Source organism: Silurus meridionalis, chromosome 5 (genome assembly GCF_014805685.1).
Source record: "Silurus meridionalis isolate SWU-2019-XX chromosome 5, ASM1480568v1, whole genome shotgun sequence".
Lineage (NCBI taxonomy): Eukaryota > Metazoa > Chordata > Actinopteri > Siluriformes > Siluridae > Silurus > Silurus meridionalis.
Window position 1 is genome coordinate 8,839,130 of NC_060888.1, and position 18,575 is coordinate 8,857,704.

Below are 18,575 nucleotides of genomic sequence, written 5' to 3' on the forward strand. Positions count from 1 at the left end.
TTATACCTTTTAGCAATAAATGCTATGGCTGGTGGGGAGTTGTCTATGTTCTCTGGAGTGGACCTTAAAAGTGAAACAAATTGATATTTTATTTATATATATATATATATATATATATATATATATATATATATATATATATATATATATATGTATTATATATTTGATTTATATTATATATTTGATTTATATTATATATTTGATTTAAACTACTACTTTAAAAAATACTTTGATACACATACTCATACTTCTTTGCAGCTGACATCACATATGACCTTTGTTTTCTTGCTGAATTGTTTAGTGTTTTGCTGGCTGCCTCTGTCCTGCACACACATGCACACACACATACACACAAAGTAAAAGAATGACATCAGACAGTGAGCTTCATGCCTCCTTCGATTAATTAGTCCGCTGTCAACATTGATGTCTGCTCTGGAAAAGCAGAAGCTTCTCTCACCTCCTTTCCTGTTCTTCTGCACTGACTGATGGCTCCGATGGCTGAGTTCTCTCCACGGCAGTGCGAACAGTGTGAGGAGCTCTAAAAAAAAAACAGGCAGAGCAATTTAACAAAACGAGTGCAAATGCTTCTTTTTTCGCAACATGCCCAAAGCCAAGCAGCTTGCATTTGAATTACAGATTCTCAATCCTTCATTTGCATCAATTAATGAATTTCCACGTCAAGCACTTACATTTTCTTGTATTCTTCAGAGGGCTTTTTGGTAAAGCCAGATGTTCCACTGAAAACAAAAAGGGGAAGAAAAAAAACTAAATTTTTGATGACACAATTACAAACGAAAGCAATAAATTACCATTTCAAACATTTAATACTTTATTTAGCTCAGTCCTTTTTTTATGATGAATGTACAGTACTGTGCAAAAACCTTATGAAAAGTAGTGTGGAAAAGCAAAGATGCCTTTAAAAAAGGGAAAAAAAATCGAACATTCTGTATAAAATGGCTAATCTGAAGCGCAGTAAACGAACTAAAAAAGCTTGGCTTTTTTAAAAAAATGTTTGAGTATCTCAAGTACACGAGAATGTACTTCACTATGATGTGCTCACGAATATCCTTTGAATAATCTGCCAAAGAGCAGTTTCTCTGGGGATCTCTTTGTTTTTGCAGGTCAAACCACACAGACGTCATTATGATTTTCTGTATATGGCATATTTTTTTGTTCTTTTTCTGAACATTTTATTAATGGTTGGAAATCTGAGATGTTTTATGCTGCTTTATTAATGCTGAAGTCTATAACAAATTTAGTATATTAAGTTTAGGGTACCAAGACTTTTGCACAGTGCCCTGTCTGTAACAATACATTTAAAAGAGAGTTTGTATACATGTAGCCATTGGAGGACGATGCAGCTGGTTTGGTGTCAGTCTTTGTAAAAACACCCCTGCAAAACAAATGTCTCATAAGCCAAAGTGCTCAATCAAATATGCATTAACATGGCATAAGCAACATCTGTATGTTCAAGCTCACCTGATCAGGTATCCAGATGTTTTAGATCTGTTAAAAAGATGTCATGACAATAAATGATAAACTTGAATAACCTTTAATATATTAAGGGTCAGGATGGACATGCTGTAAGCGCACCCGATCTGAAGCATAGGGGTCTCACCTGTCTGTGCTGTTTGAAGGAGCAGGTTGCTGTTCAGAAGACGTTTTATCATCGTCGGGCTCACTGATGTCGTTGTTGATCCGACGTGCACGTACCTCTGCAAGCCTGAAAAGTGATATATGATGTATTAATGAATTAAATACATTTTTAATGAACTCTTTTTCACACACATACACAGACACACACACTCTCTCTCACCATGGCTTTTCCTCATCTTCCTCGGGTTCTGACTGATTGCGGAGTTGGATCCAGCTGTTGTCTCCTTTCAGTGCAGCACGAACCTTTGTTGTGCGCAAAACAGATTGTCTTTCCTTCTCTACAAACACACACATGTACACACACAAACCAGTTATGACCTCTTTATAGACGCAAAGTATTAGAACCATGTGGAAATAAGTGTATGCGTATTATACAGTACTCGAGGTATTACTATTGTGTGATATGTTACAAAACAGGTTTTGAGTGCCAGTGCACTCTGGTTTCACTAAGTACACTTGTGAAAAAAATAAATATGAAGCAGAAAACACCAGCATAGGTATTCATGCACACAGCATTAATGACTTTCCCATTAGTCATCAATATTCTGGGTTTGGCAAAGAAGCTTATCTACAAATTACATGCAGGTAAAACAGTAGGAGTGCGATCAAAAATGTGTAGCTCACCGGTAGTCATGGTTTTGACTTGCTCTTTTTCTTAAGTTTGTCTTTAGTCAACCCTGGGTGAAAAAGAACACACAGCTTAACACTTGCTATGTACAAATGCTTTCCAAGTCATTCCATTGCATCAAAAATAACCAAGATCATGATTTTAAATAAGTTAACACATTATGGCTTGGATTTCAACGTTTGATTGATGTATACGCATTCTTGAACACCTGGTTCGAAATTCCTGAGTCATCGTTTAGCCATGCTATCAAGCCTGTCTCTCCACTTTCTCAGTACACACTCACACATTTTTTATTTAACAGTCAACACTGAAGTTCTGTTTATGAGGGGCAAATATATTTTGGTCCAATTGTTGAATAATTCGAGTAAATTCGCACACTTCTGAAATGTTTTTTAATATAAAGAAACTTCTAGTTAGATTTTGTACTTTTTGAGTCAGCACACAAACATATATTCTTCATATTCTCTAGAGCTATAGAACTGCATAGCTGAGTGTTTTGCTTGCTTCACTACACGTTCATTAAAAGCTTGTTAATTAGCTCTTCGTTCATTAAAGTCTAGTAGTAGTGTTGCCCTGGTGGACTGAAGCTTATATACAAATCACTGGAGTTACACTGAATTTCACAAACACCAAGAGACCAAAAAATGATCTCTTCAATAAACAGTGTGTAAAGTTCAAACATTTGGAACATTAACACCCTGGCAAACGAATGACAAAGTGAATTAATCATGTTGGCATTAATCAAACAAGATGGAATGAGTGAAAAAAAAAGGTAAATAAGTGGTTGATGGTTAATAAAGATATACAGAAACGCTCCATCAAAACGACAGATCCTCGTGATGTTTAAACATGTCCCGGTGAGGAAGGTGTGTTAACTAAAGTGTTAATTAATATTTACATGGCATTTTAAGCTCTAACAAGTGAACAAATATAAACCTTGTGACGACGAGGAATCTCGATCACATTCACACGCTTATACACACTGACAAACCTACCTTATCTCAGAAAACACACATCCAAAACTGATGCAGAACGCCTCACTCTGGCCCAGGAATGGGAGCTCTTGATAAATGAGACAGTGCAGTTAACAGCAGGACTGCTTGCTCTGTGTCAGTCCACACACATACACAAACACACACACACATACACACCCACACACAAACACACACATATACACACACAGAGGGAGGGTTTGGCAGCTGTCTTCTGGAGAGAGTAGAACCGGGCGTTGGCACGACTGACAAGCCCAGCCAGTTTGAGTAGCCAGGCCACCAAAGTCTGGGTGTGTATGTGTGTGTGTGTGTGTGTGTGTGTGAGTGTGTGCGAGTGACACAACAGAAGGATCATTCTTTATTTTTTTAGCATCTGATTGATTTTTATGTGGAACACTATCACCTGTCATTGCTCAGAAAAAGTGAATAAGAGGATTTTCGATACGTTTAGCAGATAATACACAGATAACACAAAGTCAATTCTCACCACAATAACATATATAGATCATTGCAGAATACTATGCAGGAAGATCAGGGAGCATTTCAAGCACCGGTGGGAATGCGGTGTGCTCTGCTGCACTTAAAGCTCACTGCTCAGAGTGTGCATTATCTTAATTAGGATACGTCAGCATGGGAATTGAGAGACATTCTAATTAGCATTGTCTATATGGATATAGTCTGATAGATTGTTGGGAGAACTGTACACCAGCAACTCTTCCTTAGAACACAGGTGGTCACGTTTCTGAAAGATATCTGCTGAATGGCATAGAAGCGAGGGCAATTAAATTTACACAGACGACGTGCTTGCTGTCAGCGTGAACACAACACTGAGATAAGAGGTGTCACAACAAGAATTAAGACACACCTTTAAAGCACTGAACTGTTTCCCAGTTCAAGATTAAGGCAGTCTTCTGGAATTCATTTAGACATTGCCAATCAGGTGCCCAGCAGGTGGGTTTAGGAATGGCTATGAGCTTAAACATGACTCGAAACAGGTTAGGCTTGGACTGCTCATGAATTATTTATGTATACAAGAATGGCAGGTATCTCGTCGATGCCCCCTTTCCACAACCACACCAAGAAGAGGAATGGCAGAAATGTGCACCAGGAAAGGTTGTGCGAGTGCCCACAGGGTCGGTGTGACGTATGATCGAGTGCAGCTAATGAGGTGAAAGGATCAACAATAGCTTTGTGATCGAGGGCGTGTACCAGGAACCTGTACAATATTGTGCAACTCTCATGACACACAGACACAGGCATGAAAATTCACACAATTTGCCCTGCCTTAGCACCTTGAACATTCTAAACTTCATCTAACATGAATTTAGATCTTTTTGGTCAAGTCAAATAAAAAAACTGCACAGAGGCCGAGGGCAAATCATTCAGCTATAAATAGAGGTATGAGGTATGAAAAAGCACTTGTTATTACACAACCTGTAGTGTAAACACACCTGATTAAATAATTCCACTCCTATGTTTAAAAAATCTTTGAGTTATGAGCAAAAAATAAATAAGAAGTAAAAATATCTAGGAAACAATATCTTACAAAATGAACTGCTCACATATGTGTAATATATGTATAAATGTGTATTATATGATAAAATGTCCCCAAGTAAATATACAGGACCAACAACACTACATTTGTACTGGTCAAATGATTATAATGCTTAAAATTATTCATAGACACCCAATTTATTCTAATCATACCACTGAGAAAGCTGCTTTTCACCATATCACAAACACTATATAGACAAACATTTGTGGCAACCTGATTCATATGTGCTTTTTAAACATCTGAACAGCGCTAATCGCCTCTTGTTTGGGGAGACGGATGGAGGTTGTGGAGATTTGTGCTCATTTAGCCCTAAGGGTGTTAGTAAAGTCAGGTACTGATGTAGGGTGAGGAGGCCTGGCATGCAGTCAACATTCCAGTTCATCCCAAGAGTAGGTGAGGTCAGAGGTCTATAGCAGGCCATTCAAGATTTTCCACTTCAACCCATGTAAGCAATATCTTCATGGAGCTTGTCATGTGTATGGGGCATTGGCATGCTGGAACAGGTATGGGTTTTTCAATTCAAGTGAAGGAAAAGAAATTCCATATCCAAAGACCTTCTTTGTTACTTCATCAGTTAAGAATGTAAAAAGTATGGAATTTGCATTTGGAAGCTGTTGCTGTGAACCCACAATTGAAAAAAGCCATCATTAGGCTTCAAAAACAAAACAAATCCATCAAATAAATAGCAGGAACGTTAGGAGTTTCCGAACCAACAATTTGGGAAAAAAATAAAGAGCACCCTGGTGAGAGCACTCTGCCTTTGGGTTTCTGTGCATATACTGTATATAAATGGTTGCACTTTTTTATGCATTCATGTAATATTTTTTCCATGAGTTAAAGCTGAAGTCTGCATTTCAGTCGTATTTTAATTGTATTCTGATGGCATACAGAGCCAAAAATATGAAACTTGTGTCCATAAATATATGAACTTAACAGTATATTAAGGAAGGAATAAAACATGACATGTAATAAATCTTTATTGCTTTATACACTGACCAGGCCTAACTGTTTTTTGTTTATGACCACCTGCCTAATATTGTGTTGGTCCCCCTTTTGGTGCCGAAACATTCCCAACCTTAACCTGATATTAACACCATTGACTTCAGCAATTTGAGCTACAGAAGCTCCTCAGTTGGATCGGACCAGACGGCTATCCTTCACTCTCCGTGTGCATCAATAAGCCTTGGCCGCCCATGATCTTTTCGCCGGTCCACCACTGTTCCTTCCTTGGACCATTTTTGATGGATACTGACCACTGCAGACCATCAACATCCCACAAGAGCTACAGATTTGGAGATGACAGTAGAATATCCAACAAAATTTGGCCCTTGTCAAATTCACGCAAATCCTTGAATGTGTCCATTTTTAACACTTCTAACACCACTTTGAGGACAAACTGTTCACTTGCTGTCTAATATATTTCACCCATTAACAGATGCCATGATAAAGAGATAATCAGTGTAATTTAACCACCGGTCATAATATTATGCCTGGTTGGTGTAGTACATTCAATATAGTGGAACATCTGCAAGACAATTTAGTTTCTGTTATCATGGTAAACATTATAGCAACTATAAACAGTCATTCACTAATCTATAATAAGCTTAAAAAATACCTTGTTAGTCATGATCCTAAAAAAATGAAGACTTTAAAATATCAGCAAGTAGTTTTACCCCTGTTGCAAAGCATCGACACTGGAGACTACTTACCTGAGAATGAGCACTGTTTATATAGAAACTAAAATGTATTGGAACAAGCATGTTAAAATCTGCTTTGTTATAAACATGGAAAATTCCTGGATATTTCTCAGGATATTGCTCTAAATAATAGTTCAAGATATGACTTAGTAAGTCAGTAACCTGGTTCACACATAATTACAGTATAAAAAAAAGAACTGTATAAAGATAATAACTTGCGCATTAATTAGTATATCATTCAATCATTAGGTGTCATGTAGACTCCAAAAATAAAACAGAATATACTGAAGCTAAGGCAGCAACCGATTTCAGTTATTTTTCTCAATTGGCTCTCATATATACAGTGGTGTGAAAAAGTGTTTGCCCCTTCCTGATTTCCTATTTTTTTGCATGCTTGTCACACTTTCCGATCATCAAACTAATTTAAATATTAGTAAACGATACAGAAGTAAACACAACATGCAGTTTTTAAATGGAGGTTTTCATTATTGAGGGAAAACAATATCCAAAACTACATGGCCCTGTGTGGAAAAGTGTTTTCCTACACCCAGGCCTGATTACTGATTACCTAATTACCATTGTGTGTGTGTGTGTGTGTGTGTGTGTGTGTGTGTGTATATATATATATATATATATATATATATATATATATATATATATATATATATATATATATATATATATATATATATATACACACACACACACACACACACACACACCTGCTTTCTGTTTATAGTATTAGTAATATATTATGTTCTTCGTTCACATCCTTCTGCAAATTTCTGTTTATAGTAATAGTCATCTGTATATTATATTCATAGTACATATACATCTGTAAATTACTGTTTATAGTCCTATATTACCATTCTATTTGACTTATGTAAATCATGTAAACACTGTATATCCTGCACTTGCTGGTATTGCACTCTGGTTAGACCCAAACTGCATTTCATTGCCTTGTACTTGTACATGTGTAATGACAATAAAGTTGAATCTAATCTTACCTAATCTAATCTACTGCCACACCTGTTCACAATCAAGAAATCTATTAAATAGGACCTGCCTGACAGTTTCAGTTTCTCCCATTAGGGGTCGCCACAGCGGATCATCTGTCTCCATACTACTATGTTCTCTACATCTGCCTCTTTCAAAACAACTATCTTCATGTCTTCCTTCACCGCATCCATGAACCTCCTCTTTGGCCTTCCTCTTTTCCTCCTTCCTAGCGGCTCTATCCTCAGTACTCTCCCACCAATATATCCCATGTCCCAACCATCTCAATCTCGCCTTTCTCACTTTGTCCCCAAAACATGCGCTATCCCTCTAATAAACTAATTTTTAAATCTTGTCCATCCTCGTCACTCGGTTTTTACACAAGCAGCTCTGACAATAGGATCAGCAATAATTCTGCTACTGGTTTATACAAGACTAGATTTATTCCCATTGTATTAACACGAGAAAGAGAAAAAGGAAAATGTAAGGATTGTTTATAGCTGTTATATTGCTAACAGGTGCTAACAGGTTCCCGAACATTAAATTTACCTATAAATGACAAATGACAGAAATGGTTAGCTTTGGAATGTGCTGTCATAGAAAAGTAAGACTTTTTCTGTATGGTTGCTTTTTAAAAAGATGGCTACACTGCAATTCTAGAAGATAGAAGTAATTTTTTTTTTTTATTCACATTTAAACAGGAACAATTCAGCATCAACCAAAATGTACTCCACACAGTCCACACTGCAGCTCCTATAAAATATTAACCTTCTTTTCTCAGATGTGGGTAACTGGCTACAGTTCGTGCTATGGCCTCTTGCAGCTTCACCACTGGCTGATAGCCCATGTCTTGCTTGGCACGCCAACAGCTGTAGTAGTGATGAGTGCCAGCCAGTGCCACACGCATGGGCGTAAAAGTGGGCTTAATGTTGACCAGGGGACGCAGTAGACAGGTGATCATCCATAGCAGCATGGCGATTCCATAAACAAGAGAGTAGGGAAGGTGGTAGCGAGGGGCATCGTAGCCTAATCCAATCAACACCTGGGACATGAAATCCCAAAAACGGATCGGCTCATCATTGGTTATATGATACGCCTATGGAACCATGACATGTAAAAGGAAATGCACTGTTAACATGTAGGAAACAGCAAATCTATCACCAGAGCAAAATATTCCATTGCATACTAATACTTTTTGGATTGAATGCAATGCTCTTCAAATTAACACTCAAAGTTTAAAAAACTGTTGTAATTAACTAACATTAATATCAATATTACAAAAAGGGCATACAGTATATAGGCAAAGATTCTCTGTCAAAGTGTTTTTAACCACAATAGCACCAAATGATCAATATTCAGGTTTTTTTTTTTTACAATATTGCATCAAACTAATGTTCTATATCTATATTTCTTCAGGCTAATAATTCATTTTACCTTCACCTACAGGCAAATAAACTGAAGTCTACTTGTACTGCATGACTACACACCCAGAAAGTTAAGTCTAAGTTGCCACCATCTTTGTGTTTAAAATCAAAAACACACTGCTTCAAGGATAGAGCTTAAAACTTCCACCTATGTTCTGATTCACTATTATACTTCTACCAACATTTGTTTCCTAGAAAAGTTTAAAGTTAAACATCATTGGTAGAGAAACACAACAGATATCAGGGGTTTTGGATTTAACTGAGACTTTTCCCTTAATGTGTTCATTCCATGTCCACTATAAATATTAACAATATTCAAGGTTTTTAGTCATTCAGCCTTTTTCAACAAGTAAAGCAGGTTAAATCCTAAATCTGATTGGCCAAAAAAGTTTAGGTTTTTTTTTAATTTTTGTTTTACTAATAGTATGACGCTAACAGTATTGCAGGTCGCAACATAAAGGTTATTTAATTGGGCTATCTTAATGTATCCTCTTTTCCATTGTTAAACAGTGTATTATATATATATATATATAGTAGACTGTTTATTCAGCTTGCACATTTCTTAAATGCCATAATCTTATAACCTTCATTTCTGAACATTCCTCTTCAATGCCATAGCCTTAGAACCATTTGTATGTACTTCTTAATGATGTCTATCTATCTATCTATCTATCTATCTATAATGGGTGCTATACATAAGCCTCTGGAAGTAGAGGTTAATTTAGTATTTCTGAAGGGAGTCAGTTTCAGTTGTAACTACATTCAGGGTAAATACTTTAGACAGAGGAGCTATTGCTTTACCGTTACAGTAACACGACTAGCTTCTATAACCTAAATGAGACTAGCGATCAACTAACGGGAAAGAGCTAACAAACCAACATTAGATGCAATCATAAAAGTATAAAAAGCATGCGTGATAGCTAAACATGTTAAATGTTTGCACTAATGTGAATTAGGATTATAGTACTTTAGGATTGTTAAATGGAAAATGATCAACTTTATAATCATACCACACTGTCATTGAGTATTTTCTCACTGTGCTTTATAAATCGACAGATAAGGTAATGCCTGGTATAATCTACTCACGACAGGAAAAAAAAAAAAAAACTCATACAATGTCCAAGAGCAGAAACAGAAGAAGAAACTATTAGTCACAGACCCAGAAGATAAATAATTTCAATGCACTAAGTTATACACAAATAAAAACTAAATTCAGATCGGTCTAAAACTAAAAGATATGATCACTGCTGTTACTTCATGTCGAGTCAGGTGTGTTAGTGTCAGGTTTTGTAACTGGCTGACTGCAAGTGAAAGACTCAAAAAGACAAACCCTCACTTGCTGACTAATGAAATCTCTGAGCATTTCACACTACATAACGGTTTAGGGCAAACGTTGCACTCTGACTGTTTTTGAAGCCAGATTTATAAGTGTTTAATATTTTCACTCCCTCCCTTTATAATAAATCTCAAACACAGAACTGTACTTTTTTGGATGCCAAAGCTTTCATTATCCCAGCCTATTTAAACATGCAGATAATTACAAACCTATACACACCTTTCCACAAAGTGGGGAATCTGCTTTCAGATGTTCAGCAGCTAGGATGTGACCATGGACTACATTCTCCACATAGGTAAAGTCCACTAGGTTTGTACCATCTCTGTAAAATCACAAATCAAAAATTTTATATAGTATACGTCAAGTGTGACCATGTTGAAATGCTTGATTTTTATCTTCTAACTCATGATCTCATATTTAAGTAGAATAATATAAAATTAGAATAATTAAAATATTTCGGTTTATTTGTTTTGAGATTCATTTACTTTAAATTCTGCTTAGCTGCTGTAAAAATGCTAGCTCTTAGTGTTATTATAATGTGTATTTTTAACCATTAATAATGAACCTATAACCATTTATAACCTGCTCTTGATGTGACTTCATGAATGTTCTGTGATTCAGCTTGACAGTGAATGAGTGACAAAAAGACTAAATAAAATCTTTAAGTAAGTTCATGATCAGATCATGGCAGACATGAATTCCATTCCATTCATCTTTCACAAGTGTATTAAATCACACTTTATTAACATCCTAATTACTGAAGACTATAGTCATGGCCTACAGTCACAGTGGCTTTGTAGGAAACTGTATGAACAAGAGAGAAAATTTACTGCTTTACTATTACAAAAATAACCAGCAATTTTTCCAGTTCTTTTGTACTGTATAACTGCATTTTTTCCCCTTCAGTTAAGTTGTAGAGAAATGTTAATATTTGATCAAGACTTATGTTTAAAAAGCTGTACATATGATAGCAATGATAGCAAATTTGTCATATGTGATGATCTAAAAATCTAATTCTGAACATTGTAATCATAAGTGCAGGATGAATCAAGAATTACATAAGCCAGTAAGAACCTGTAATGGGTGTTATTTTACATGGACAATGCTGTTTATTAAAGGGATCACTCAATCAACAAAATTGGATCAAACTGCATCGTAATGGCATCCCCATTACATATCATATCATATCCCATCGGTAGCTGCTTTATATGTCTGTTGAATGTATTTTTAATTATGGAAATTCACATCCTTAAACCCTATAATAACTGAAGCATGTTATCTGCAGGTGTGAAGCTGATGTGAATAAAATAGCCTTTAGCGCCCACTCTGGCCACCATGAGTATTGCTATACCATATAAACACCCTAATATTCTATAATCTTGTATTTTTCACTTCACTGGACAGCCATGTTAAGCAACATTTAAGCAAAATTTAGGATTGGTTGATATTCTGTCATAGATTTGGGACAATGCCTAAGTTGTTAAAAGATTCAGAAGCACCTTGTAGAGCTAAAATAATTTATGACGTACTCTCCCTGTCTAGTTTCTCTCACTTCTTACCTCTCTCTCACTTACCCAATAATGAACTTCATTTTGCCTTTGCGAGCTGTATCTACAAGGATGGGCACAAGCTGGGGGTCTCGCGGGCCAAAGATCCCATGAGGACGAATTGCCACAGTGAGGAAATCTTTTTCTTTACTGCATGCCTCCAAGACTACCTACTCAGAGAAATGATTAATTGTTTATATTATATAAAGTATGGTTTGGGTTATATCCAAATCACTAATTTAACAATATTCAGCGCTAAAACTATTCCAACAAATATAAAATATCTTTTTCTTCTTCCGGCTTCTCCCATTAGGGGTCGCCACAGCAGATCATCCGGCTCCATTCCCCCCTGTCATCTACATCTACCTCTTTCAAACCAACTACCTGCATGTCTTTCCTCACCACATCCATAAACCTCCTCCTTGGCCTTCAAACAAATATAAAATATCTATTGACACATATTTACCTTCTCCTGGTGAATTTTGGTCTCAGTGTAATAATCAATCGGTCTTTTTGCATAAGGCAAATCTTCCTTTCCATTCTTGATGTCGGTTCCTTCAAAAACCACACTGGCACTGCTGGTTAGGATAAGTTTCTACAAGTCAGATAAACAGATAATAAAAAAAAATGTGAGAAAATGTTTGCCTCTGTCCTATTGTTGCATTGCATCTGTGGTTTACCAGCCACATAAGCCTGGTGCTAGAGCAAATTGGCAACTGAAGATATTCAGAACATCAAAATCTAAGTATCTCGGTTTGAAAAAAACATGTTTGCACTTAATAGCAAACATGTTGGTCTTGTGGTCCAAACAGCTCTTCCTGCTCCCCCACTTATTTTAAACTTTGATGTTAACCTCCTGGCTAAAGTCTACATGAAGTACAATTTGCACAATAAGTCTAAAGCAAAATAATTTTTTTTTATTTATTTTTATTTATTTAAAGAATTAATGCATTAAATATAGGTTTTTATCTGCAAAACAAAACATTAGATAGTAAACAGATGAATGAAATAAATTAATTTAATGGTTAAATGTAATAAAAAGCAATACATTGGAAGAGCAAAAATATATAAGTAATCCGATATATGGTCATGTGTTATTATTGAACCTCCAAAAGATCTTTGCTATTAAAATATCTTCCACTGTCCACTACATTTCCATTCAATGTTGGAGCATGCCTTTGGTTTGGGCCTCTTGGGTACAAAATCTTTCCAAGTGTGTTCTTCTAACTTTGTGGCAACGGTTTGGGGAAGAAGCACACATGCACAAACCTATGGATATACAGTGTATAAGTTTCATACCTGCACCCCAGCCTCTTGGCAAGCCTGAATAACAGTGCGTGTGCCTTCAACGTTAACTTTCCAAAAGAGTTGTCGGTCATCACAGGCCGGTGAAGGAGAAGCACAGTGAAACACCAGTGACACGTCCTTCAGGACTTTGAGCAAAGCCTAAAAAGGAGAAAATTCATACAAAAGCATAAAACAAAATCTGCTGTTTTTAGTGATCAATGAGTGTCTTACTGACCCTAATCAACATTGTAAACGTTTCTAGCTATATGTGTAAATTGTGACAATATTTATTGTCAGCACAATTGTCATTTACATAAACAATACTGATGAAAGCTAACACGTTATAGTTATTTGTAGGTTCTGGGATCCTTGCAATGATGTGTTTGTATATACAAAAAAAATCAACTAACCAGCCATGTAAACACAAAAAATGCAGCAATACATTCAGTATTAAAAATTATTTTTAATAAGCAAAGCACAATAATGCACTTTACTATAAATATAAAATAACCTGTTTGTCACACAAGTCTCCTTGGTGAAATGTGACTCCAGGAACCTGGTATCTCTGTGAAATATCAAACACAGCCACTGAGTAGCCTTTTTCCACCAGACGTTCCACGAGGTGCCTCCCCAAAAAGCCAGAGCCGCCAATGACAGCACATCTTTTACTGCTCTGTTCACAGGAAACAGTAAGCCTTTAAATCAGTCTCAAACATGTTCCCTGGTTTGATCCTGTGCTCAGGCTGTCAGACTGCAGACACCAAATGACCTCTGGGTGACCAGTAGAAATGTGTGAATGGATGTGATCATAGTGTCCTGCCCTCTAATTGGCATATGCTTTTATTCAAACAACTGACATATTTATTTATTTTAGCTCATGGCTCTATAACATCTCATTTTATGTTTTCTTTTATGTGCTTGCATCTTTCTTGATGCTCTTGTTCAACACTTTGGTCAACGGTCAATCAATTTTTTGACTAAATAAATAGTGACAATAGTGCTTTCAGGAATTTCTTTTTAAATCTTATTCGTTTAGTCAACATGAATTGTCTTATTTTCAACATAAACTCCTTAAAGTTCATTCCAGATATTTAGGTTTATGCATTTTTAAATCACATTGCTTTAATGCAGAGGTGCCCAAAGTTTGGCCTGTGGGCCAAAGGTGACCTGTGGTGAAGGTTTGGGCACCTCTGCATTAATGGCATATTTGTAATAATAATAATAATAATAATAATAATAATAATAATAAATCTGGGGACAACTGTGAAAAAAAATTTAAATAAATAAATAAATAACAAAGTAAATAACTCAACTACTTTAAAACTAATACTGATTTACTGCAGAAATACAAACAGAAAAACAAATATAGTTTGTAGAAGTGAGCCTTCATATAATTATCGCAAAGAAGAAAGTTTTTGTTAAGTGCCATATTGTATTTCATTTATAAAATAAATTATGAGAAGTTATTACAAATAAAAGAGCAGGACACTCACCGGTCTGATGCGCGTTGCCATTGTTCACACAAAACTGCTCAGTCAGGTGTAGTTTAGTGCAGACATACACAAACTTATTTACATTAAAACCCTGAGAGTTACTCAGTCTGTCCTACAAACGGGGAAAAAACAGCTATCAAATGAAAACTGTACAGACGCACAACTGCAGAAATAATACTTTGAACTTATGATGAAAATTCCAGCACTTTTCAGAGAGTCGGATCATTTGGCTCGGTTCTCCAATACGCTCCGATTCTTTAAACGACTCGTTTCATTTTTGTCTAAACCAGGCACTATTTTTGCCAGTGCTTCAGCTAAACATTAAATTAATAAAAATATACTGTACATTCTAATTCACATAATAATACCAAGTGTTTTAAATGATTGTAAAATCACAATGTCATTCACCAAACACGGTCAGATCCGAACCAGCTTAAGGAGTCGATTCGTTTGCGCACAACGTACTTTTTGCACCCACAAGAAGCGAAACAATTTCTGAACTCAAAACGGCTCCGTGTTCCCTTTATAAGTCTACTACATAGGGTGTACCATGCTGGGTTTCACGCCCTACACAGTGCACTATATGATAAACATTATGCAATTTGAGATTCAACCTATGGACCTATCAGCTGAGATGGGAGGCCGGTGCTATTGGTTGCGTTTGTCCGGTGTTCGCAGGAAAACATATAACTCTGACCAATAAGGAGATATGTACGTAAAATTACGCCACTGCTTCAACCAATGAACGAGCTGCACCATTTTAGTGCCCGCCCCCGGGTTTGGAGTTGGATTTGTAGAATATGATAGGAGGGGAAAAAAACAGTGAAACAATAATATAAGGTATAAAAGTATTTTCTTTCTTTCTATCTATCTATCTATCTATCTATCTATCTATCTATCTATCTATCTATCTATCTATCTGTCTGTCTGTCTGTCTGCGCGTGCGTGTATCTAACAGGGAAAAGCTCCTTCAGCGACCAATAAACGTGTGTCGAATCTCTGCACCAATCACAGCCCTTATTCGCTGAGAGAGAGAAGATGCTGTGAGATGCCTTGATGCATCTGTCGTTTAATTCAATCCTTCATCTCTGTAAAAACACTTCTCTTTATATCCTGTACAGCGGATCAGTGAGGATATTATACACCACATGCTGACACTGTAAAGGCAGAAAGACCCCACTACTGATTGTTGTGTTGCTTCACTTTCACTGCGGACGTAATGGTGAGTAATGGTGAGAGCACCGTCCATCATCCATCTGTGATACTGTGAACCCCACACTGATGGTCGATTAATCCCTCAGGTTTGCTTTGTATATGGCAACATCTGCACGGATAAGCAACAAGGCAGTAAACATGCTATCGACTTTCAAGAATGGCAGTCGTATAGAATAAAAAAAGCTAGGTATATCTTTAAGATGTATGTGTATAATGATAATAAAGCGCATACAGTAAATGAGATGAAGTCTGGACGATTATTCGAAGATTTGCTAGATCTTTCGCTTGATCGTAGCATTGCTGCCATCAGGCACTATAATGTTTATTTAGTACAGTGTGGTGATCATTAATGTGTTCCCATGAATCTTCACGAATCGACAGTCGACTAATTGTTTTTCTTCGAATAACCGAATATTTATTGAATATAGGGACGCTAGCAATTATTTAGTGCCGTGTCATGATTAATGTGATCCCTCGAATCTGCATGTACAGAAAGTCGACTAATTGCTTTCCGCGAATGACTAAAAATAATATATGCATTAAATATGATGTAGAATATATGTTGAAGAAATGTTATCAAACATTGTTATCAAACATCTTGATGTCACTGGTATTTACTGCAGGCCACCGGCGCCAAAAGGCCATCACTTGGAGCTGTGGCTACTCGTAAGAAAGCCAGTCCTAAACCTGAACTGACAGAAGAAATAAGGCAGGAGATCCGAGAAGCTTTTGAGCTGTTCGACACAGACGGCGCAGGCTATATCGAGGTGAAGGAGCTCAAGGTGAGGTCTTACAAGGTGCAGAAATAAAGCATGAGAGCATAAGTGTCTTAATGATGATGGAGTGTTTCATAATTCAGGTTGCTATGAGGGCGCTCGGGTTTGAACCCAAAAAAGAGGAGATCAAGAAAATGATTGTAGATGTAGATAAGGATGGAACTGGCAAGATCTCATTTGATCACTTCCTGGCAGTCATGAGCCAAAAGATGGTAAGGCTTTTTTTTTTTTTTGGAATAGTGAAAATAAATACCTGTCTCAGGAACTTTGAACACTGAGCTCTTCCAGGATTAAGTGTATTTATTTTGGAACATAAATATACACATTGAGTCATTACCTGTTGCTGATCTGAAGGCTGAAAAGGACTCCAAAGAAGAAATCCTCAAGGCCTTTCGACTGTTTGACGATGATGAAACCGGTAAGATATCGTTCCGCAACTTAAAGCGAGTTGCCAAAGAGCTCGGTGAGAACCTTACAGACGAGGAGCTTCAGGTAAGAAGATAACACCACATAACACATACAATTATGGGTAAAAGAAAGTACACTCACTATTCATTTCTAGGTGTTAATCTGTCAGGGCCTAAATGATAATTATGGGGTCTTATCAATGTCTCAGAAGAAATTAATAACCCAATGTGACAATAACAAAGGAGTACAACAGATAGCAACAGGTAACATATGAAATTGTCTCCTAAAAAAAAAAGCGTAAACCTGCATTTAGAAACCAGGTGAGGAAAAATAAGATTTTTGCTGTTTATTAATACTGATATGGGGTTATAAGGCCATTTACATAAAAACCTGGAAATCAAGGAGTACGCACTTTCTATTCTCATGACTGTTCAACAGTTTATTAAAGATGGAAGAAAGTCTCATCACTGATCAATTTTTTCAGGAGATGATTGAAGAAGCAGACCGAGATGGCGACGGGGAAGTGAGCCAGCAGGAGTTTCTTCGTATCATGAAAAAAACATGTTTGTACTGAATAAGCGGTAAAACGTCAGCCCACACCATAGAGCAGTAAAATATTCTCATAAAAAAATCGAGCACATCGTTTGCAAAGCATTAAAATGCACAGTTCCATACAAAGATGATCAATAGTGATAAATGAAAAATATATAATAAAAAAAAAATATCGACAATGGTTATGTGAATATCTTACCACTACAAGGCATATGGGACCAGTCCAGGACTTCTAGGTGTTACTGCAGAGTGTTGTCTATTACAGCCCCACAAACAAAATATTGAATAATTTAAAAAATGTAAGGAAAACCATACAGCTTTATTTAATGTGTCAAAATTGGATTTAACTTGAAAAATTGTACAAATATTTCCACGTTTGATTCCTGAACAATGTTGACGTCTGCAGTACGTACATTTGGTCCTTAGCACCAACCCAGTCCAAGGGTTTTTATTCTCTTGATTATTTAGCCCGAGTGTGCTGATTACTTCTCCCAAGGTCAGTCTTTTGGGATGTGCTGTTCTGTACAATGTGTGCTGATCTTACTGTGTGTTTTAATACTGAAACGTGAAATCGTTACCTCCTTGTTCCACAGTCACAGTACAATGACGTTATGACTGTATTTTACATGTTTCTTCTTTATTCCTTCTATTATTGACTGCTGTTTGGTGTTTTGTACAAATCACTAGAAATGTTTAACGCATTAAATATACTAAGCTGTGCTTCTTGATTATCTCGTGTTCCAGCAGAAAAACTACGCATAGCGAACTATTTTTATTTGAGCATGAAACAAGGATCAGTTATTCTTTCGTATCTAAAAACAAGCTTGTCTTGTATGCAGAAGCAAATAAAAATTATTTATATATATGTACTATTTATGGTTATACTTGTTATTTATTAATATCTTCATGTGTGTATTTCTTGATTCCCTCTTTTGTTTAAAAATGGACAGAATTATTTCCTCTATTTTGCACAATTAATAATGCAAGCCTTTTACTTTTATCTATTATTTTAC

General features: G+C 36.4%; 3 protein-coding genes across 8 annotated transcripts in view; 1 reads left to right on the forward strand and 2 right to left on the reverse strand.

The window, feature by feature from the left end:
* The window catches only part of znf185 (zinc finger protein 185 with LIM domain), a 20,648-nt gene extending 17,135 nt beyond the window's left edge, over window positions 1-3,513 (reverse strand). For 2 of the 5 annotated variants that reach the window (XM_046848763.1, XM_046848762.1), the window contains exons 1-10: window positions 3,280-3,512; window positions 2,281-2,333; window positions 1,817-1,934; window positions 1,619-1,723; window positions 1,480-1,506; window positions 1,337-1,393; window positions 690-737; window positions 458-538; window positions 243-323; window positions 7-63 (exon numbers count right to left, since the gene is read on the reverse strand). In XM_046848763.1, coding sequence (XP_046704719.1) covers window positions 7-63; window positions 243-323; window positions 458-538; window positions 690-737; window positions 1,337-1,393; window positions 1,480-1,506; window positions 1,619-1,723; window positions 1,817-1,934; window positions 2,281-2,290 — 584 coding nt within the window. In that variant the 5' untranslated portion in view covers window positions 2,291-2,333; window positions 3,280-3,512. Of the gene's footprint in view, window positions 1-6; window positions 64-242; window positions 324-457; window positions 539-689; window positions 738-1,336; window positions 1,394-1,479; window positions 1,507-1,618; window positions 1,724-1,816; window positions 1,935-2,280; window positions 2,334-3,279 lie in introns of all 5 variants that reach the window. The other 3 variants (XM_046848760.1, XM_046848761.1, XM_046848759.1) reach the window with 3 other exon arrangements.
* Window positions 3,514-8,188: 4,675 nt separating this feature from the next.
* On the reverse strand, window positions 8,189-15,171 carry nsdhl (NAD(P) dependent steroid dehydrogenase-like). Of its 2 annotated transcripts, none has more exons than XM_046850305.1 (8): window positions 15,020-15,171; window positions 14,612-14,723; window positions 13,630-13,791; window positions 13,131-13,277; window positions 12,298-12,426; window positions 11,859-12,001; window positions 10,504-10,606; window positions 8,189-8,620 (listed from the first exon to the last, which is right to left on the reverse strand). In XM_046850305.1, exons 2-8 carry the CDS (start codon window positions 14,630-14,632, stop codon window positions 8,288-8,290), a joined length of 1,038 nt encoding a protein of 345 aa, XP_046706261.1. In that variant the 5' UTR covers window positions 14,633-14,723; window positions 15,020-15,171; the 3' UTR covers window positions 8,189-8,287. The 2 variants fall into 2 exon arrangements, with proteins under 2 accessions (XP_046706261.1, XP_046706262.1); XM_046850306.1 differs by having other exon boundaries at window positions 15,077-15,095.
* A 184-nt stretch (window positions 15,172-15,355) lies between these two features.
* cetn2 (centrin, EF-hand protein, 2) lies at window positions 15,356-18,434 on the forward strand. The gene is made up of 6 exons (XM_046850307.1): window positions 15,356-15,451; window positions 15,733-15,833; window positions 16,450-16,608; window positions 16,686-16,814; window positions 16,957-17,094; window positions 17,495-18,434. The coding sequence occupies exons 2-6, from the start codon at window positions 15,831-15,833 to the stop codon at window positions 17,582-17,584; spliced, it is 519 nt and encodes a 172-aa protein (XP_046706263.1). The 5' UTR covers window positions 15,356-15,451; window positions 15,733-15,830; the 3' UTR covers window positions 17,585-18,434.
* Window positions 18,435-18,575: the final 141 nt, after the last annotated feature.